This window comes from Schistocerca gregaria, chromosome 3 (genome assembly GCF_023897955.1).
Source record: "Schistocerca gregaria isolate iqSchGreg1 chromosome 3, iqSchGreg1.2, whole genome shotgun sequence".
Taxonomy (NCBI): Eukaryota; Metazoa; Arthropoda; class Insecta; order Orthoptera; family Acrididae; genus Schistocerca; species Schistocerca gregaria.
The window spans coordinates 776,554,420-776,577,312 of record NC_064922.1 but is presented as its reverse complement, the minus strand read 5'-3'; the positions used below and the strand labels follow the sequence as shown (position 1 = coordinate 776,577,312).

The 22,893-nt window shown below is 40.6% G+C and overlaps 1 protein-coding gene across 1 annotated transcript in view; it reads right to left on the bottom strand.

Moving 5' to 3' along the window:
- Positions 1-4,061: 4,061 nt before the first annotated feature.
- Positions 4,062-22,893, bottom strand: part of LOC126355069 (E3 ubiquitin-protein ligase parkin) — a 56,752-nt gene continuing 37,920 nt past the window's right edge. Inside the window, exons 6-10 of the mRNA XM_050005237.1 lie at positions 21,698-21,835; positions 7,703-7,828; positions 5,095-5,179; positions 4,612-4,732; positions 4,062-4,449 (exon numbers count right to left, since the gene is read on the bottom strand). Coding sequence (XP_049861194.1) covers positions 4,623-4,732; positions 5,095-5,179; positions 7,703-7,828; positions 21,698-21,835 — 459 coding nt within the window. The 3' untranslated portion in view covers positions 4,062-4,449; positions 4,612-4,622. The remainder of the gene's footprint in view (positions 4,450-4,611; positions 4,733-5,094; positions 5,180-7,702; positions 7,829-21,697; positions 21,836-22,893) is intronic.

The following is a 22,893-nucleotide window of genomic DNA, read 5'->3' as shown; positions in this document are numbered from 1 at the left end:
AAGGACCACAGGTACAACATCCACCCTGACTGGGAATTAATTGGATCTCTGATCTCTGCTGTACCTGAGAAATAAAGCTGACAGTGGCTCAATGTGCTTGGCTCCCACTAAAGAACACACTTGCTTGGGGTGAAGGGGTCATAACCACTGCATTAACAAGTCTACTCCTGTCCACTATTATGCACCACTGGGATTGATGCTACCCAGCACTGTTGACAGCACTACACAATGTAAGTTTCCGTGTCCTGTTCCAGTCATGGGTGATACATAGGTATAAACCTAACTTCTCTCATTTCAGGATCATGGTCTCATTTTCTGTATCATCATCATCATCATCATTTAAGACTGATTATGCCTTTCAGCGTTCAGTCTGGAGCATAGCCCCCTTATAAAATTCCTCCATGTTCCCCTATTCAGTGCTAACATTGGTGCCTCTTCTGATGTTAAACCTATTACTTCAAAATCATTCTTAACCGAATCCAGTTACCTTCTCCTTGGTCTGCCCCGACTCCTCCTACCCTCTACTGCTGAACCCATGAGTCTCTTGGGTAACCTTGCTTCTCCAATGCGTGTAACATGACCCCACCATCTAAGCCTGTTCGCCCTGACTGCTACATCTATAGAGTTCATTCCCAGTTTTTCTTTGATTTCCTCATTGTGGACACCCTCCTGCCATTGTTCCCATCTACTAGTACCTGCAATCATCCAAACTACTTTCATATCCGTAACCTCAACCTTGTCAATAAGGTAACGTGAATCCACCCAGCTTTCGCTCCCATACAACAAAGTTGATCGAAAGATTGAACGGTGCACAGATAACTTAGTCTTGGTACTGACTTCCTTCTTGCAGAAGAGAGTAGATCGTAGCTGAGCGCTCACTGCATTGGCTTTGCTACACCTTGCTTCCAGTTCTTTCACTATGTTGCCATCCTGTGAGAATATGCATCCTAAGTACTTGAAATCGTCCACCTGTTCTAACTTTGTTCCTCCTATTTGGCACTCAATCTGTTTATATTTCTTTCCCACTGACATTACTTTCGTTTTGGATATGCTAATCTTCATACCATAGTCCTTACATTTCTGATCTAGCTCAGAAATATTCCTTTGCAAACTTTCAATCGAAACTGCCATCACAACTAAGTCATCCGCATATGCAAGACTGCTTATTTTGTGTTCACATATCTTAATCTAACCCAGCCAGTCTATTGTTTTCAACACATGATCCATAAATAATATGAACAATAGTGGAGACAGGTTGCAGCCTTGTCTTACCCCTGAAACTACTCTGAACCATGAACTCAATTTACCGTCAACTCTAACTGCTGCCTGACTATCCATGTAAAGACCTTTAATTGCTTGCAAAAAGTTTGCCTCCTATTCCATAATCTCGTAGAACAGATAATAACTTCCTCCTAGGAACCCGGTCATATGCCTTTTCTAGATCTATAAAGCATAGATACAATTCTCTGTTCCACTCATAACACTTCTCCATTATTTGCCGTAAGCTAAAGATGTGGTCCTGACAACCTCTAAGAGGCCTAAACCCACACTGATTTTCATCCAATTGGTCCTCAACTAATACTCGCACTTTTCTTTCAACAATACCTGAGAAGATTTTACCCACAACGCTGATTAAAGAGATACCTCTGTAGTTGTTACAATCTTTTCTGTTTCCATGTTTAAAGATTGGTGTGATTACTGCTTTTGTCCAGTTTGATGGAACCTGTCCTGACTCCCAGCCAACTCAATTATCCTATGTAACCATTTAATACCTGATATTCCACTGTATTTGATGAGTTCCGACTTAATTTCATCCACCCCAGCCGCTTTATTGCACTGCATTCTATTGACCATTTCCTCCACTTCCTCAAATGTGATTCTATTTCCATCATCATTCCTATCCGATTCTACCTCGAAATCTGAAACATTACTGATCGTATTTTCACCTACATTGAGCAACTCTTCAAAATATTCTCTCCATCTGCCCAGGGCATCCACAGGATTCACCAGCAGTTTTCAGTTTTCATGACCTGTCCAAAATACTTGTCATTTCCTTCTTACCTCCCTTTCGAAGACTGCTACTTACACTCCAGAATGGTTTTCCAGCAGCTTGATCCATAGTCTCCAACCTGTTTCCAAAGTCTTCCCAAGATTTCTTCTTGGATGCTGCAATTATCTGTTTGGCTTTGTTTCTTTCTTCAACATAACTTTCTCTGTCTACCTGAGTTCTAGTATGTAGCCATTTTTGATACGCCTTCTTTTTCCACCAAGCTGTTTGCTTCATCCTACTTTTACACACTACTGTTCCAAGACATTCGTTAACCAATTCTAATACTGTGTCCCTGTACGTTGTCCATTCCTTTTCCAATGACTGTAATTGACTACATTCAACTAACTGGTACCTTTCTGAGATCGCTGTCACGTACTTGTGCCTAATTTCCTTATCCTGAAGTTTCTCCACTCTTATCCTCCTACATACGGACCTGACCTCCTGCACTTTCGGTCTCACAATCCCAATTTCACTGCAGATTAAATAATGATCAGTGTCATTAAAGAATCCCCTGAATACACGTGTGTCCCTCACAGCCTTCCTGAATTCCTGATCTGTTGTTATATAGTGAATGACAGATCTGGTTCCCCTGCCTTCCCAAGTGTACTGATGAATGTTCTTACGTTTAAAAAAGGAGTTTGTGATTACTAAGCCCATACTTGCACAGAAATCCAGGAGTTGTTTCCCGTTCCTGTTGGCCTCCACATCCTCTCAAAATTTACCCATAACCTTTTCATACCCTTGTGTTCGATTTCCAATCCTGGCATTAAAATCCCCCACGAGCAGAACACTGTCCTTGTTCTTTACTCTAACAACTACATCACTGAGTGCCTCATAAAAACTATCCATCTTATCTTGATCTGTCGCTTCACAATGCGAATATACTGACACAATCCTAATTTTCTTGCTAGACACTGTCAAATCCATCCACATCAGTCGTTCGTTTACATACCTTATTGCAACTACGCTGGGTTCCAATTCTTTCCTGATGTAAAGCCCTACGCCCCATTGTGCTATTCCTGCTTTGACTCCTGACAGGTAGACCTTGTATTCTCCCAATTCCTCTTCTTTCTCACTCCTTAACCGAATGTCACTAACAGCTAAAACGTCCAGCCCCATCTTACTTGCAGCCTCTGCCAGCTCTACCTTCTTCCCTGAGTAGCCCCCATTGATATTAATAGCTCCGCATCTCATTACCATTTGTTTGCCAAGGCGTATCTTGGGAGTCCCTGGTTTGACAGTTAGAGGTGGGACTCAGTCACCTCCAAGGGTTCGAGGCATTTTGCTCTGATTGTTGCCAGCATCATATTTAAAGTACCAGGGAAGCAGGTTGCTAGCCTTACTTGCCCCAAGTCCCATTGGGTTTCACCCCTAACGGTTGAGGGACTAACCGGTGGATTTGGTAGTCTTTGCCGTATGAGCACAAAGGTGACCACGACTCAAAATAGGTCCGAGATGCCCAGCCTTCTTCCAAAGTAGCTGGTATCCCGACTGTTAGGACCACTTACTTGGCCACTCATACGTTGCCCGTGGTTAATGAACTAGGACATGACTACAGGAACCCACACCATGAACCATTTTCCTGTATAGAAGAAATAAATTTAATAACAATATCAACTAAGGTAAATGCAATCTTAATTCCAATACCTCATCTGACATGGTGGTCAGTACTACACCTTTCTCACAAAAATAACATCCATTTATACATACAAATTCTGCTTCACCGTTAGCTCCTCAATCTGACACAGAACACTTGACACTGGTGAAAATAGAGTAGTAAACTGAAAGAAATTAAGGGCACCGTAAATGAAGCAATGACCACAATAAATAAAAATAATTTCTTGGAATTCTGAACATTCATTTTTATCATCATGTAAGGAAAGCAAATAATGCATTGTTAAAGTGACAATAATCACTTTAAAGATAAAGTCGCATGTTAGTTCAATCTGTAAGATTTCTTGTTACATTTCATGTAAAGCTACAAACATGCAGATATTTAGTAAATATCACATTTTATTTCCAGCTCCTCTTTAATGAAAGAATTGTCAGTCTTGCAATTATCACAGGAAAATTACAAATATTTTGTTTTAATGGTACGTTAACATTGACAACACATTTCTGTTAATGTAGAAGTTGAAAAAGAGATACAAGGACAAACAGTTTTACCGTTATTTTAATTTCTTCAAAGTAGTACAATAATATAAATATTTGTGTGCTGGGTATCTCTATTTTTCTGATATGGGTAGTACTTTGACTTCTACCAAAGAAGTCAATAAAATGAAATGCAACCTTCCAGTCATATAATAACTTCTGCCCATCTCTGAGAGATGGTTAAAATATGTTTGATAATCACAACTGAAGACACACTAAGGATATGCACCATAAGGACTCTATGCCACCTGAAAATCAAATAACTTAATTAAAAAGCACATGTGTCCATAAAGTAAGTACATATAGAGTTATTCAGGTGATTAAAATTGTAAAAGGCTCTCAAAAGTATTTGCTAAGTCAATTATACTAACCAGCATTCTATTGAATTACATTAAAATGCAAAAATATACCTGTTGAAGTGCTATCCAAACCAATGGTTTCCCATACACTCTCTTGACCATGGAGTTTGGCAAATCCAGCACCAGTGGAAGCCACAATTTGGCCTGGTGCAAACCATGTGCATGCAGCCCCCTAAAACAGTTTTAAAATGAATCTTTCTTAAACTGATCCCAGTAAAATCACTAACAAAATGTGGACATGTCAGACATATGATCAACATCCTGAGGTAATTTAAATTACTTAATTAAACAAGAACAAACTCATACTTAAGTTGAATATTATCATTTCTCTCTCTCTCTCTCTCTCTTTATTTTTTGAGAAAATACCAAATAACTATCTCTTATGTACAGTGCAGGGCATCTATTAAAATGTTTTAATTTCTTGGAAATGATGAATCAATGCAAAGACTTACATGTCACAAATGAACAAACATATTTATATAACAATATATTTAATTTAAAAATGAAAAATACCATGGCTAAAATAAGACATACCATCTCTCTCAGTAGGTGTACGACATTTTGGGCAAGGTTTCGTAGACACTTTTATAACAACTTTGCTTGCTTCGTCCCACCTTGCCTGTGAACAGCACGCTCATGTTATTGCATTGAAATACTTTACAGAAAACATTTTGAAAAAGAAACTGTTTGGATTGTTATCATTTCAAGTCAACTAGTCCTTGGTCAGTGCATAGCACTTTACCTCAGTCCGGCTCCACTGAAAAATACCAAGCCCTGGTAACTAACTATAAGAGGTCAGGTAACTAAATATAAGAGACCAGGTAACTAACTATAAGAGGCCACATCAATCAATCATCCTGACTATTTCACTGCAACTACTTTTTTAAATGGCTGCTCCCCCCCTATTGAGGCACTATATCTTAGCCTGGCCTTTAATATCTTAATCTGGCCTTTAAAGAGATACCCCTCCAATGGGGTTGCATCTATTGTACACAAATCTGTATCATTTATGCATGCAAACATTGCTACCATGGGTATAGCCATGGTTCTTCTTACAATACATGTATCTAGTCAATGACTATATTAAGCACTGTAATTCTTTCTACACTGCATTTCACTGACACTTTCCATTCACTAGCTCATCTAGCTGAAAGTAAAAGGAAGCTACAGCTTTTACATTTCCTGGGGGCATGCATTTCTACTGTATGGGCATCATTCTGGGTAAACTACTCCAGAGGTAAAATAATTCCCTATTCAAATCTCTGAGTGGATTTTATTCTGAATGATATTGACATCAGAAAAAAACCACATCTGGTGCTCTAAGGGTTGGTAGGATGGAATATTGCTTAAATTAATCTTGTAGGTATGTTACATAACTTCAAAAGATAAATGGATTGACTGAAGTTAGATGTTGTGGGAATTAGTGAACGGGACTGGCAGGAAGATTTTTGGTCAGGTGAGAAAAGGGTATCAACAAAAAATCCAATAAAGGTAATGCAGAAGCATGTTTAATAATACACAAGAAAATGGAAAATAGGGAAAGTAGTTATGAACAGCATACCGTAAGAAGAAAATAGGGATGAGGGTAATCAATTATGAACAGCATACTGTAAGATGAGTCAAGGCAGGCACAGTAGCACAAGTATATATGCCCTCACTCTGAAAATAAGATTCATGATTCAGTGTGTTAACTGAGGTGAAAAATCAGTTGTGACTGGGGACTGGAATTCAATACTAGGACAAGGAGGAGAAGTAAAAATAGCAGGAGAACATGAATAAGGTAAAAGGAAAGGGGAAGCTGCATGATAGAATTTTGCACTGTGCAGAATTTAATCATTGCTAACATTTGGTTTTAGAATCATGAAATAAGCTTGTACAAATGGAAGACACCAAGAGACATCTGAAGGTTTCAGACAGATTACATTATAACCAGAGAGATATTTAGATGATGAGTTTGTCAATAATATATTGGTGATGAACTGCGTATTAAAGCTGAAGAAATTGCACAGAGGCAGGGGAATGGATAAGTTGATACAACCAGATGTTACTGAGAATTTCAAAGGCAGCATTATGCAATGACTGACTGAATCAAGTGAACGTAATACACTGACAGACGAATTAGTGAAGGCAGCAGTGGACAATCTAGAAAGAAAGAGACATTAACAGTGAACGTAAATTGCAGAAGTCTTTACTCAAAATTTTTTGTCTGGAGTGTAGAGTTATATGGAAGGAAAACATCTAAGTTAAATCATACAGTTAATACAAATTACTAAAATATGGTGCTCCAGAAGAACTCTTACGATCAGATGGGTAGATTGGATAGCTAATGAAGATGTTCTGAAAGAAATCACAGATGGTTGGGTTGTTTTGGGAAGGAGAGACCAGACAGTGAGGTCATCAGTCTCACTGGTTTAGGGAAGGACGGGGAAGGAAGACGGTCATGTCCTTTCAAAGGAACCATCCCGGCATTTGCCTGAAGCAATTTAGGGAAATCACGGAAAACCTAAATCAGGATGGCCAGATGTGGGATTGAGCTGTCTTCCTCCCAAATGCGAGTCCAGTGTGTGAGCTACTGCGCCTCCTCGCTCAGTGAGAAATCACAGAGTAAGGAAATTTACGCACAATTTTATTAAGTGTATGCAGGTTCATTAGGTATGGAAATAAGAAAACAACTGCACAGAATAGACTAGCTTGAAGATGATGTTCAGTTTGTGGGTGCTTAACTGTGCATTCATCAACACCCCTAGCTTGAAGAGCTGTATACAACCAGTTTTTTTAGAATTAAGCTGACAACAAAAATAACAATTTTAAATGTGAATAATTTAGTTCAGGCTTTAGCGTGACTATTATTGATATTGAATGAAACAACACGTTTACTGTTACTGGTCACCTGACACCTTTGAGAACAGAGTCTGCCAGCAGCAACCACAAAAATTGTAGCCTACATACTCCACAATAATATGAAACCCAAACAACAGAATGTGCATCAACATTACACTGTCCTAGATAATACTAGTCATGAGATCAAGTGGGCTGTTTCTCATATAATTATAGTTTGTAATTATTACAGGCAGTGAATATGATGATAAACAGTGCTGCAGCAATTTTCTTTCACAACTCCAAAATATAGAATATCATGTACCTGAGCAGCTCTATTTGGATCCACATTATACTGACAATCACCACTGTTGCCAACATTTCCACTCTCGCCATCTATGACACACTCACCAATATGGTAACCTTGCAGGCACTGGCGGCAGAAGACAAACTGGAAAAGAGGCATTATATTAACATCAACAAAATGAATCATATGGTGTAATATTATATTTAAACTGTGCAACACACAAATTTGTAACATTTGTAAGAGGGCACTTTAGTACTTCAAAAGGAGACTAATATCACTGAGTGTTAACTGTAGACTTAATGTTTTAGCTTTTGCATGTGTTCATTCCTTGCTGGTAGGTATTTCTGAAACATGTGAAGTCTTATCAATTTGAAACAAGTATCTGAGAGCTTTAATTATATAATGTTGATATTTCAAATTTAAAATGTATTAATTCTTTACTCGGAGCTATGTCAGGAAAATATGAAGTTTGTTCAAAAGTGCAAAACTACATTCATTCACTAAGAAGACGGAAAACTCATGTCTTTCAAAGCATGTTCTTTGTTAACATACACACAGTTTTCCCAGAAATTTCAATACTGTTTCAAACACTTTTGGAAAAATTTTCATTTGGGCCATCATGCTCTGCATGGGATACAAAACAGGACATAATTCCACATGTGCGAGGCATCCTATAACTGCATATGTAATTTCAAGCTGCAGTCTCTCACATTCCAACCTGGTAAGGTTGCATCAACATTACTGTAACCCTACAGTTTACTAAGATGCAACATCATCCAGTGTTAGGCACTGTGCACAGCATGAACACAAAGTGCTTAGCATATATTTATTTTATATTATCTTATTTTAGTTTTGTTACCTTTCTACACATATCACACATCTGCCAAAATATGTCTTAAATCTTAAATGAACATGTAATACTTTGAGAGAACCCTACATCTCATGCATAAATCGCATATATTGAACACTTTGTAATATTTTGAACAGTCCTACAATACATTTCTTCTATTGTTAAACTGTCAGGAATCAATGTCAATTCAACAGTAGCAATAAAAAATATGACAATAGGAAGAAAATGATCACCTCTATCTTTTACCAAATCTAACTTTGGACTACGAAAGACGTGAAGTACAAACCTATACAAATCAATGATAATCTAGTCCGAAATATAAACTGCCTGGCAGACAGGTGTTTTTTGCCAGAACCTCAGCTCTAGTCACAAATCCACTTCGTTTGGGTCTCCTCAGTTCAATGAGCTACTATCCTGGATGTTGACTTTTAACTTCTGGAATTTCACAAAATCCTCTGTTGATATTAAACAGTCCCTCAAATTTGTTAACTGGCACACACTCCATGCCAAATGTCCCTACCTTGGACTTGTGGTACCAATATGCTAACAACATTTCCGTGATCTTTACAGACGGACAATATCTCCACCAACCAGTCCAGAAAGAGTTTTCCCATGCTATTTCTTCCAGTAACTTACACTGATCAGCCACAACATTATGATCACTGCCTACCATGACGTTGGATGCTGCCTGGTGGTGTTGCAGGCAAATGAGGTAACAAAAGTATGTACACACAGCACACACACATGGGGGATGACCTAGCAAAGACATGGGCTGCAAATGTGGAAATCCATTGAGATAAATGACTTTGAGAAAATGCAAATTATTATTACCAGAGCCTGTGAATGAATACTTCAAAAATGGTGAAGCTGGTCGAATGTTCATGTGCTACTGTCTTGAGCATCTACGGAAAAAGGTAGGACAGTGTAACTACCACTAGGCACTAAATGTTTGGCATCCACAACTGCTGACAGAATGTGCGGTTCAAATGTTTGTCTGCTCTGTAAAGGAGTATGGATGGTGATCGGTGGCATCTCTACCAAAACAGCACAATGCTGGTGCATGCACAAGTGTTTCGAAGAACACCATTCATCGTACATTGTTGAACATGGAGCTCTGCAGCAGACCACCCCTCCATGTTCACATGTTGACCCAAGGACATCATACATTATGGATGGATGGAGATGTTTCTATGGGTGAATGACAGGAAGGTCTTCAGCATCCATGTGAAAACTGATTTAGACAAGTGTCAGTAAAATACACAAAACAGGAAGACAAAACAGCATGTAAAACACAGGTAACAACCGTTGGAAAACTGTGTGTGTACCCACACAGAAGCAAGGACTGAAGTATTGCATTAGCATCAAAACATTACACAGAACGAAAGTGGTATAAGGAGCGAAAATAATATGGCAGATGGATGTGGCTGGCTGACTTAAAGATTAAGAAAGGAGGAACCAGCCACTCTACAACACACTAAAACCTTCAGCGTAAAGGTTTAGGCCAGAGTCCAGACACGTAAGAAACTTTAAAGCTTTAGTCACACTTGTCTCGCCATCAGCTACAACAGAGGGCAGATCCCCACCAATAGTTGCTTCTGCCCTTGCATCACGGTATAAAGTGCACTCTGTTAAAATACGGCGGATAGAGATGTGAGTGCCACAAGCATCACAAAACGCGGGATATCTTGTCAGAGTAAAAAGCTGTGTGTGAAAGAGCAGTGCCCAATTCTAAGACGAATGAGGGTCACTTCATCCCGCCCGAGCAAATGGCAGATGTTGACCTCACCCACTGCAGCTTATTGGCCATCACTGCCAGCCATTCCTAATCCCACAACTGCACACACTTCTTGTGTGGTGCAGAAATGACAGCCTGCAATGAAATAGGATACTGTGCCACATTCTGTCTTCTGTAGGCCTTCTTTGCAGTCCGATTAGACTTCATTTCCCTGTATCCCTACTTGACCTGTCACCTGCTTACTATGCTGTTGGAGCAAGTATAGTTGGTCATATATCAGCTGGACCAACTCCTCAGCAGGTTACAGGTTGTGTAAGGATTGTAAGGCACTAAGGGAACAGGAGCAGATGAGAAACCAGTTGCCCCGAATATGACGCATCAGCTCCAGTGTCTTCAGGATTGTGTGGAGCTCCATTGTGAAAATGGTATACTCTTCAGGAAGGCAAATCTTGTGACATGGTCTAACTTTCATAAAATTAGTCAAATCGAAAATAAGTCTGGGTTTCTAGAGGAGCCAATGTGGAAATCTGTTCCAACCTTGACATAAAACATTAAGACCAGACACACCCATTTCTAAAAGGCAATCCTGTGCGCGAATCCCATAGGGCCTCATTGCTCGTTGCCAGTTATGAAAGAGCCCTGCCAGTAGAAGCCGAGCAACGGTATGGTATGCAGGTGTGTATGGTATGGACAGTGTTTTATATACTTGGCATGAGTAGCTGTCACCTGACGTGAAGTAGTGGTTCACCAGCCTTTGCACAGATACTTGATATGGGGCTTGTTCTGAATGCCCCAGTGGCCAACCGAATCCCTACATGGTGCGCCATGCCATCGCAGACCAATACACCATGCACCCATAATCAAGCTGAGATTGCACAAATGCCCTGTAAAACTGGAGCAGACAAGTCCTATCGGCTCCACATGAACTGTGGCTAAGGCAATTTAAAATACAGAGAGCCTTAAGTGACTGATTCTTTAGGTTCTTAAAATGTGGCAACCATGTTTACAGTCAAATATGAAACCCAGAAATCTCACTGTGTGTTTAAAATTAAGAACAGTGTCCTTCATCCACAACTCAGAAAAGTTTAGAATGGAATGAGAATGGTTAAAAAGAACACACACAGCACAGACTTCTTGGTTGAAAACTTAAATCCAGTTTTCTGCACCCATCCATCCAAACATTGAAGAGTTGGTTGCAAACTTAGTTGTTCTCCTTGCAAGGCTGGAAGAAGAGCAAAACACAGAGAAGTCATCCACAAACAACAAACAATGGACAGGACTTTGCACTACTAATGTAATGCTATTAATAGTTATGGCAAAGACATTCATACTTAAAACACTACCATGAGGGATACACAGCGATCAGACAGGACATCACCGACTCGGTATCGAACATACCACAGCAAGAGAAAGGACCAAATAAAAATGGGAAGGTTTTTACCTCATTTGTAAAGTTGCTCCAGGAAAAAATGCTGTAATATTGTAGGCCTTCTTGTTGTTAAAAAATATACCTAGGTGATGCTGGTGCAGGAAAGCCTGTAGTATAGCCACCTCCAGGAGGACCAGGTTATCAAAAGTGGAGTGATACCTCCTAAATCAACACTGAAAGTGTCTACGGAGTTGCCTGGATTCTAAGATCCAGACAAGGTGGCGGTTGACCATCTGCTCCAAGGTCTTTCCCTTGCATCTAGTGAGAGCAACACTATGATAATTACTCGGGCATGTTTGGTCTTTCCCAGGTTTTAAAAGAGGACTCATATGGCCTCACACCACGAGTCGGTAAAGTGACTTGATGCCCAAATGGCATTGAAAAGTAAGAGGAGGATATCTCTGTTTCATCTGGTGACGTGCTGTACCATACTGTAATGGATTCTGTCATGACCAGGGGACATGCCACGAGCCGCAGACAATGCAGAATCCAGCCCCCACACAGAAAACGGGCAGTTGCAATCTTCATCAAAGGTGGACCAGAATCCAAATGGCTTCTCTCAGCAAACACTCTATGATGCTGGAAACCTGGATCCTGACTGGTGGTTGCAGCAACTGTAGCAAAATAGGCCACCACCATCTGGGCAGTGTCTCGTGGATTGGTTTGGAAAGTGCCATTCCCCACAACAGCAGCCATGGAGCACCAACCTCCTGTCCCAGAAATTCTCCTGATGGTCTCCATACAACAGAACTCTTTGTGGAATGATTCACAGTGTTCAGGAACCATTGCCATGACCTCTTCGTGCTCTCTCGAATAATCTGGCAACACTTTGCCCTCACCATCTTAATGGCCCCAATATTCTCTACAGTTGGCTGACACTTGAACTTATGCAGAGCTGCACACCTACTCTGATTGCTGAGTGGCATTTGTCACTACACCAAGGGACAGGTTGCCTCTTCTGTTGTCCCATGGACTGTGGAATGGATGCTGCAGCAGCATGGTGGATCATTTTGGTAAAATGATCCACCCATGCTTCGACTTTGGCAGAATGTTAGAACTGGGCTAGCAGCCTGTAAAGTGTCCAATGTGCTCTACTGAGCACCCATCATGGCAGTTTCCTTTCGGGTTCCACCCTATCTGGCAAGTGGATCCAGATCGGGAAGTGATCACTGCCGTGCAAGGTGTTGACCACTTCCTATGAGCCATGTGAGCAATGGCTGGAGAGCAAAGCAAGAGACTGATGGCACAGAATGACCCCGTTGCAGTGCAGAAATGCATGCTCTGTCTCTTATTTAGCACACAATGACATGAGAAGCCTACGAAATGCTCTAGCCCTGGGACAGGTATTTGCAGAGCCCCAATCACCACAGAAGATGAAGGGGTGGGCTAGCTGTGTATGAAGGCCGTTTAGTGCCTCTTTGTCAAGCACATCATGCAGCAGTAAGTACAGGCAACATATTGTCAATGGATGATGCATGTACACTGATATGGCAAATGCTCGTAAAGTCATTGTAAGGGAGAGGGGCGAGGAGTGGTAGACGATACTGACGAAAATACCTACTCCTACTCTAGCTCTCTCTCTTCACTCAGGTAGCCCAGAGGCTGAGGGTGTATGATGTACAGAAATTAGTCTCCTGGAGACATAGACACAGTGGTCTACCCTCAGACAATAGATTAGGTTCCTCCACATGTGTCCTGAACCCCCTGCAAATTCCACTGAAGTATGGGTGCCATCTATCATTGGGGTAGCACCTTCATCCTGTCTCTCCACCGGTGCGGGGAGACTGCAGTGGGTGGAGGTTCAGTTGTGGGGCAAGATGATTGCTCCACACAGACCTCATACTCCATCAGCTCTGGGGAAGAGTCAGATGAAATATCAGGTAGAATCACATCAACATGGTCGGATGGTTCATGACTTGATTTTACCTGCTGTTGTTGCTTTACAGTAGCTTGTAACAGCTTTGTGGGCTTTGCTGGAACTGGAGTAGGAGTGGTAATGGTCATGCTGGGCTTCTAAACAGCCTCAGCCATTGGAGGTGCCTGGGACTCAACCACATTGGCCACTGTACGTTTTCCTTCTGTTGCAGGGGGGGTGGGGGGCTACAGGCTCTGGAACACTTGCTGCCTTGCAAGTGCACTGACACATCCAGGTGTTAGTGCCCTGTTCGCGTAGAGGCATCAGCTTTCACAGTAGACTTCTGAAGCATTGACGCAAAAGATGTACAATGTGGGAGGCTGCTTGGACTTTTTGGTCTCACCATAGGGGATACGCCTGGCTGTTTTTTTATTTCCTGTACTTTGTATTCCTCTAGAAAGATTCTGCAGTCCTTACTCCAAACAGGGTGGTGCCCAGAGCAACTGATACATTTGGCTGGAGATGAGCAACCAACTCCTTCGTGAGCAGCCTTACTGCAGTTGCCATATGTTGTTTGTCCTTTACACCCTATGGTTGTATGCCCAAAATGCAGGCATTTGAAGCAGTGCATTGGGTTTGGGACATACAGCTGTACGTTTAGGCAAAGGAAGCCTGCCTTGATATAATCTGGGAGTTTGGGGGTGTTGAAGGTAGGACTGAAGGAGTCAGATTTTACCAGTTTTCCATCCACCCTTTTCATAATGTTCTGAACACATAATGTTCTGAACATCCACAATTCCATCCGGAGCCCACTCACTCTTCAATTCAGTAGATCAACAAGATTCCTACATGATACAACACCTTTGCTGAAGTTCAAAGTGCTGTGGAGCTTTGTATCGATGGCATACTCACCCTGTCACTTAGCACTCTGTAGGTTACTTATTGGGAACTGTATTCTTCAACCAACAACATCCCCTTTTGCAACCGCTTTGCAGATTTTAAAGTCCCGGTGATTCCTTCTAAGCCTTTCTGGATGTAAAAAGGCAAGACTTTCTCAAAAGTTCCTTCGTTCCTCTTTATCACTAGAACACATACTGATTATTAGCCTGTGTTCTGTTATTCTTTACTGCTGTGTGCTGCCTTATTCTCGTATCTTAGACTGCAGAGGATCCATTTCGGTCCCATGAGCAGCTAGGGAAATAAGGGTCCACTCAGACAGAGCCCCGCATGCCTGGGTAAGCCTTATGCAACAGAGGTCTGGCAGGTTCCCAGAGGTTGCCCGCTGAACGAGTGTTCCACCTCAACAGCCACGCATCCCATCAGCGTGCAGCATACCTTACGACTGAGTTTTTCCTTTACAGAGGTTTATTCAGTCCTCACAATCCAAGTGGCCAAGCCAAGATCTCCGTTCCCTGAAACACAATGTTCCACTGCCATAGTGCACGGTGGTCACTGAAGCAAGCCCAGAGCTTATGGTGACAAAGGACTGGCGGAGTTTACCAGTCCCCACCTCAGGAATCCCGAGGTCACCAAGCCCATACCCAGCAAATGAGTGCTGAGGCCCTGAGGACATCAATTATGACTGCAGTGGGCACGGGACCATCAGGGTTCGACCGTTGATCAATGTAAACGTATCGGCTTTTCGGATGAATCACATTTTTGCTATACTAGATCGATAGTCATCTCCATAAACGCCGTCATTGAGGTGAATGGTGGCTCAAAACATGCAGCATGCCACAGATGCAGGGTGGTGGAAGCGATCTTACGTTATAGAAGACATTCGCCTTTACTTACATGGGACCTGTGGTATTAATCAAAGACAAGCTGAAAGCTGCATCCCTTCACACTAGAGGTTTTCCCTGATGGCGATGTCATCTTTTGGAAGTATAATTGTTTATGTCTTGGAGCCAAAACCACGCTACAGTGGTTTTAGGAGCATTATAGTGAACTCACAGTGATGTCTTGTCAACCAAATTTGCGCTATCTGGGTCGCAATCAGATGCCATCATGGCATACGCATATCAGTGGCCCATTATTCCGGCAAATTACATAATCTGTGCATAGACATCTTATGCCACATACCTCCATAAACGTACTAGCACTCTGATGGACCCCTGATACACAGAATCATTGGTGTATTTCATTCCAAAAACGACAAACAAGCTGTTAAGCAGGCAGCTATAATGTTTTAGCTCATCAGTGTATTTCAAAGAGACTTCTGTGCTACTTTTTATCATGCCACGAAATAAGATGAGAAGTAACACACCCAACACCGTACCCCCATCCCCTGAGTTGCAATCAATTACATTACGTTACATGAGTACTTGTTCAATAGATCATGAATATTACATTTTGTAATGATGTAGAATGTGTCAGTTTAACATAAGTTTTCTTTACACAATATAATAATAATTTTTTTTACAGCTGCTACTTCGTATCTAAAAATTCATCTTTTGAGTCGAAGGAGTTATCATTAAGAAATTCTTTTAATTTGTTTTTAAATGCTGGATGGCTATCTGCCACACTTTTAATGCTATTTGGCAAAAGACCAAAGATTTTTGTGGCAGCATAACTCACCCCTTTCTAAGCCAAAGTCAGATTTAATCCAGAATAGTGAAGATCATCCTTTCTTCTAGTGTTGTAGCTAAGCACCTTGCTATCATGTTCGAATTGGGGTAGGTTGTTAATAATAAATTTCATAAGTGAATATATTTATTGCTAAGGTATTGTGAATGCCCCAAGTTCCTCAAATAAATGTCTGCAACTTGATCTTGGGTAGGCTAAATATTATCGTGATTACATGCTTTTGTGCAATGAATACTTTTTTCTCTTAATGATGAATTGCCCCAAAATATGAAGCCATATGAAAGCAGAGAATGAAAATAGGCATACTAGGCTAATTTACTGATAAGTTTATCACTAAAATTTGCAATAACCCTAATAGCATAAGTAGCTGAACCTAACCATTTCAGCAGATCATCAATGTGTTTCTTCAAATTCAATTTCTCATAAATGTACACACTGAAATTTGGAATATTCTGCCTCAGTAACAGACTTCTAATCAAAGTCTATATTTATCAATGGTGTTATGCCACTTACTGTACAGAATTGTATGTACTCTCTTTTCTCCAAATTTAGTGAGAGTCTATTTGCAAAGAAGCACTTAATAATTTTATGAAAGACATTATTTACAATTTCCTAAGCTGATTCTTATTTGTTGTGTATGATTACTATACTTCTATCATCAGCAAAAAGAACTAGCTTTGCATCTTCCTGAGTATAGAGTGGCAAGTCACTAATATACATTAAGAACAATGCGGGACCCCAAGACTGAAACCTGTGGGACACCATTCTTGATACTTACCCAGTTAGAGAACGCTTCTGAGTTTTGCTGAATGTCTGTACTGTTAATTTCAACCTTCAACATTCTTCCAGTTAAATATGAAGTAAACCATTTGTGCACTGTCCCACTCACACCACAGTACTTAAGCTTACCTAGAAGAATTTCATGATTCACACAGTCGAAAACCTTTTGAGAGATCGCAAAATATCCCAGTGAGTGATGTTCAGTTATTCAGAGCATTTTATACTAGATCAGTAAAAGCACAGAGCATTTTCTGTTGAAAATGCCTGTCTGAAAATGTAACTGACATTTTGTTAGTACTCCAACTTTACAAATATGTGATACCAGTCTTGGAATACATTACGTTTTCAAACATTTTGGATAAAACTGTCCGAAGTGAGATTGGGCAAAGTTGTTAGCATCAGACCTATTCCCTTTTTCATGCACTGGTTTAACAATAGCATATTGCAATCTGTATGGAAAAATGCCCTGTTTCAGTGAGCCATTACATATGTGGCTGAGAATCCTACTTATCTCCTGGGAACAAGTTTTTAGTACTCTGTCAAGACATCCCATCAATTTCATGCAAGCTTTTCCTTTTGAATGAATTTATCCTCTTCCTAATTTGAGTAAGAGAGGTGGGTTGAATTTCAGTTTTCTCAAATTGTATAGGTATTGCCTCTTCGTGTGCTGCCTTGCATTTTCTAATGAATAGCTGGATCCTATTTTCTCTACAACACTTAAAAATGATTATTAAAATGTTTTCTACTTCTGACTTTCTGTTGACAAACTTTCCATTGAGTTTGATAGAAATACAATCTTCCTGTGCTCTCGGTTGCCCTCTTTCCTTTAAAAAATATTCAAAATTGTTTTAATTTTATTATCAGAAGTGCTAATCTCAGGCATAATGCACATACTTCTGGACTTTTTAATAACTTTTCTTAGTACAGTGCAATAGTTTTTATAATGTTTCACTGTTTCTGGATCATTACTCCTTCCTGCTGTAAGATACATTGCCTCGTCAATGTTTACACCACAGCTACTCCTAACCCTGCATTCCATAGGTCATTCTCCTGTGGACAAGCAAGTGCTCGACTTGCTCTACACGAAACATCCAGCATCTCCAACTGCATTCCACTCAGAATTAATGTTGTGTGCATAGTTCCGTGTAGTCAGAGTGTACATAACTTTCTCACTAGAGCGCGCCCCGCTAAGCACAACAGTGCAGGCGCAGCACTTGTTCGTCTCCGCACTATAAGATGGCGCTCCCATAGAGACGGACCAAATTCTACTTCCGCCGATCTGCATACTAATATGTAACACAGCCAATGAGATTGCTACTAATGTAGAACCTTTTCTCCTCGCGGATCACACTCACGTAGTGATACATGAACACGCGAGGTATTATAACGAGTGTACAGACCTCCGATTAGCCAGTCTGCATTTGTCTGCACCAGTTTCTACCAGTCTGCATTAGTCTGTACCAGTCTGTACGAGTTCTACATTTGTCAGTATCAGTCTATAGTCAAGTTCAGTCTGCGCCTAATAAGATACCATATTCCTGTACATAGCCATGAAAATAAATGTATAGACAATTTTGTCAAGTATCAGAGATATATGTGAGAATAAGATTAACGTACCAATACCAAAGGAACTTCAAATTGTCAATTGTAAATAGCATCCAGAACCAAGTTAAGTAATTTTTATGCTTGTTATTATTTTAAGAAATGTGTGTGAAAATTAATCAAGTTCTGTTTAAAGTTGGTCACCGTCAATCTGCTACTCTAAGCGTGAAGGGGCATTTCTATTGTCTGACCTAGCGGCAGAAGATAACACGCCACGATAAGACCACGAGACATATTGCTGACACTCGCCTACTTCGTTAGAGCGACAAGTCAAAAAACCCGATGGTATGTGTGCTGAAGGTCTTACAGTACGCACACCACAGTTAATTCCTATTCAATCAAAGACATTACCACACAAGAAAACAGCTATGTCAAGTACCAGCTGTGCTCAAAGTACTGCAAAGTGTTCCGTGTGAGTGTGATAACTAAATAGCTATCAAAGAATGGAAAATCCAGGATGGAATGTGACAATATTATGAAAAGGAAAGTTGCCACACACAGAGACGCTGAGTCGCAGATAGGCACAACAAAGAGACTGTCACAATATAATCTTTGGGCCAACAAGGCCAAAGCCTTTATCGAAACACACACACACACACACACACACACACACACACACACACACACACACACGACTACAGTCTCTGGAAGCTGAAGCCACACTCATGCTAAATAGCTATCCATCAGATAAATACCACTGAAAAATTATGCCTAAGAACACAGTTGTCCATCGGTTGCTAAAAATAAACACCACCCTCATTTGACTGTACAGGAGGTAACTTTCCCTCCATTATATCCTCAATTCTTCCAATTCCTGTGGCCTGTATTTCTGCTAGCTACCATGCTCAGTCATGTATTTCCCACTGGTTACCAATGTTCTCGTCTCTTGCTCACACTTTCCTCTCTCATCATGTTCTACCTCACTCTTTTTGAGTAGCAACTCTGCACGCCCCCCCCCCCCCCCCGCCCCCCCCCCAAAAAAAGAAAAAATTACTCATATGTCATAAGATCTCTCCATTGAATCATAATTGTTAACTGAATGCTGAAAGCTATCCGCTTCCATGTCTCTAACCTCCCATTGCTCCACATACCCCACCTTATCCTAGTTGGTTCAGCCCTTTCCACCCTCCTATCTATAGGTGAGTGCTTGCCTTTTCTCACTCATCACATAAAACATTTCTACATCATAAGCAAATTCCTGAACAAAAATAAATAACTGATCATGTAGCTGTAAAAGATCTAAATTTACCCACATGTTGATGTTGATGAAACATGTTAGAAATGATAGCAGGTGGTTATAATTAAAGTGCATCTACTAACAAAGGTTCAGTATGGGCTGCAATTACCATACAGCAACAAAACTTGGTAGATACTTTAATGCATTAATGTGGAAGCTATTTATGCTCCTGGAAAAAACTTAGTTCAAATGTTGGACACCAGGTGCAAATCTGGGGCTGTGAATGCAACAAAGATGTATACACTGATCAGCCTGAACATTATGACTACCTATTTAAAATCGGTATGTCCATGTTTGGCAAAGATAACAGCAGCAATGCATTGTAGCATGGAAGCAATGAGGCCTTGGTAGGTTGGAGGGCATTGGCACCACATCTGCACACACAAGTCATCTAATCCCCGTAAATTCCAGGGAGGGGGCGATGAGCTCTGATGCCATGTCCAATAACATCCCAGATGTGTCCGATCAGGTTTAGATCTGGCAAGTTGATGGGACCAGCACATTGGAACTCGCCACTGTTTTCCTTGAACCACTCTATCACAATCCTGGTATTATGACATGGCGCATTATTTAGCTCAAAAATGCCACTGCCATCGGAAAACATGATTGTCAAGAAGGGGTATACGTAATCTGCAACCACCAGTGTACGATAGCCCTTGGACATCCGGGTGCCACACACGAACTCCACTGCACCCTCGGATGCCCATGTGAATGTCCCCCAGAACATAATCGACCCACTGCCAGCTTGCTATCTCACAGTACAGGTGTCAAGGAGCTTTCCCTGGAATACGACAGATTCGCACCCTGCCATAGGAATGATGAAGAAGGTATCAAGATTCATCAGACAATGCAACGTTCTGCCACTGCGTCAATGTCCAGTGCCGATGGTCCCATGCCAATTTCAGTCATAGTTGCAGATCTCGTGGTATTAACATTGGAACATGCAGAGTCGTCAGTTATGGAGGCCTACCATTATGAGTGTTCGGTGCAGTGTGTGTGTTCAGATACATTTGCACTCTGTCCAGGAGTAAAGTCTGATGTTAGCTCCATGACAGTTCACCGCCTGTCCTGTTTTACTTGTCTGCCCAGCCTATGACATACAACATCTGTAACAAGGGGTAGCCGCCCAACCCACAACATCTAGATATTGCTGCTTACACAGTTAGTTCAATATGAGCACCAGAGGTGTAGACAAGAATCTCTACAGTGCCAGATTTGCATGCGGTGTTCAAAATCTGAACTAATTTTCTTCCAGTGTAAATTGGTTTGACATTAAATCGTTAGCATATCTACTAAGCTTAACTGCCATATGATAATTACAGCTCACACTGGATCTTCCTGACTCACCACACTGTAATTACAACCACCTGGAACATCTCATATATTCTGAATCACAATATTTATCATAAATAAGATGCAAGGAACCAATAACAAACAATTCTCCAATCCCCAATGCATTAACAGCATGACTGATTATGAAGGAATTTGAATTTTGCAGTATCAGTTACCTGCAACAATAAACCCATGTTCCAAGTCTTTAGCAAGTTTCCAAAGTGGTATCAAATTGAGTTTTGGATTTTATTTATTTGATAAGTTTTTAGATGCATATTTCTGGGATACATTTCCTTTTCACTCATGACTTAGTTATTGTTATCAACTATGAAGGACCCAATTCTTGTAGTTCAAATTCTTAAAATGTTTTACAATATTTATCATGTCTGTCCTGCTTCTATGTCTTTTTTATTTTGGTAATTCAACCATATTACTCATCAGGCCACTTACATTTCATGGAGTACACCGAGTTCCCTCTCTGTTTCTACTTTCAGAAAACTATTTATTTGTTTATTTTATCTTGTCATTATAGCTCATTCCCTAGTTTTGTATAGTAAGAAATGGACAGAGTGACAATAAAAATATTGTATAAAATTAAGGAACACACCCCACAACCACCGGTGCACGTTATACGTCTGCAGTCAGGATCAGCCAATATGCCCATACCACAACCTGGCTGGGGGCACAAGATACCGCCTGCTTGCAGCACATACTCTTCAGCCGCAAAGCGCTGATACTGCGCATACTGAAAAAAACATAAATACAGAGGAATTTAGAAAACAGAAGTGATTACCTACATATTCAGTTCCCTGAAGCACATTAATCAGAAAACAAAAAATTAAAATTAGTTAAATTTACTGAGCAGCCCTACTTTGTGTTATGCGTATTTGATTGCACAAGGTCACTGCTGTGAAGTTCAAAAAGCTGCAACATGAACTTATAATTACGCTTAAGTGATGACAAAATTTTGTATTATCAGTGCTGGTACTATAGAGCTATTTATCCATTACAAAACCTTTGTTATTTGTTACTTTCATTACTAATCACTTCTGACAAAAGACACGTCATTACCACTGTGTTGAGATAAGCTAATGTAGCACAAATTGTATGCATGGCATACTTCATATCAATATTCTGAAGGTGAGATGCTGTTTTTATTGATTTTTGTATTATAAACTGTATACAACAAAAATTATGTTTGTGGCCTCAATGAATTAAAGTTCTACCCTAAACTCAATGTCTTCGCACAATTTTCTGAAATAAAATGGCAGTATATTAACTGTTCCTTTCTGGAATCTCAAAGAATGGGCTGTGAGTACAGCTGACTCCCAGAATGCGGTATACTTCAGAATTTGATATACCAGTACAATTATTACTGTAGTTATTCTTTCATATAGGGCGTATAGTATGATTTCACTATTGAGAGAAGCTGCAAGGGAAAATTAGTTCCAAAAACATATGAGAATCTGTCAGTTCCCAATAAAATGCGAAATTTTTGCAGGAGTAGGTTTGTGAGTATGAACTCATATGCAGTGCTGTTACTGTAGGCATAATTCAGAGCTTGATTTCTACTGCTGATAACTTGCTGGGAGAAGTGTAAACAGTGCAAAACAAGTAACTGAGATAATGTGCAAGAATCTGAGAATAATTTTCAATATGGTAATAAAGATACACTCCTGGAAATGGAAAAAAGAACACATTGACACCGGTGTGTCAGACCCACCATACTTGCTCCGGACACTGCGAGAGGGCTGTACAAGCAATGATCACACACACGGCACGGCGGACACACCAGGAACCACG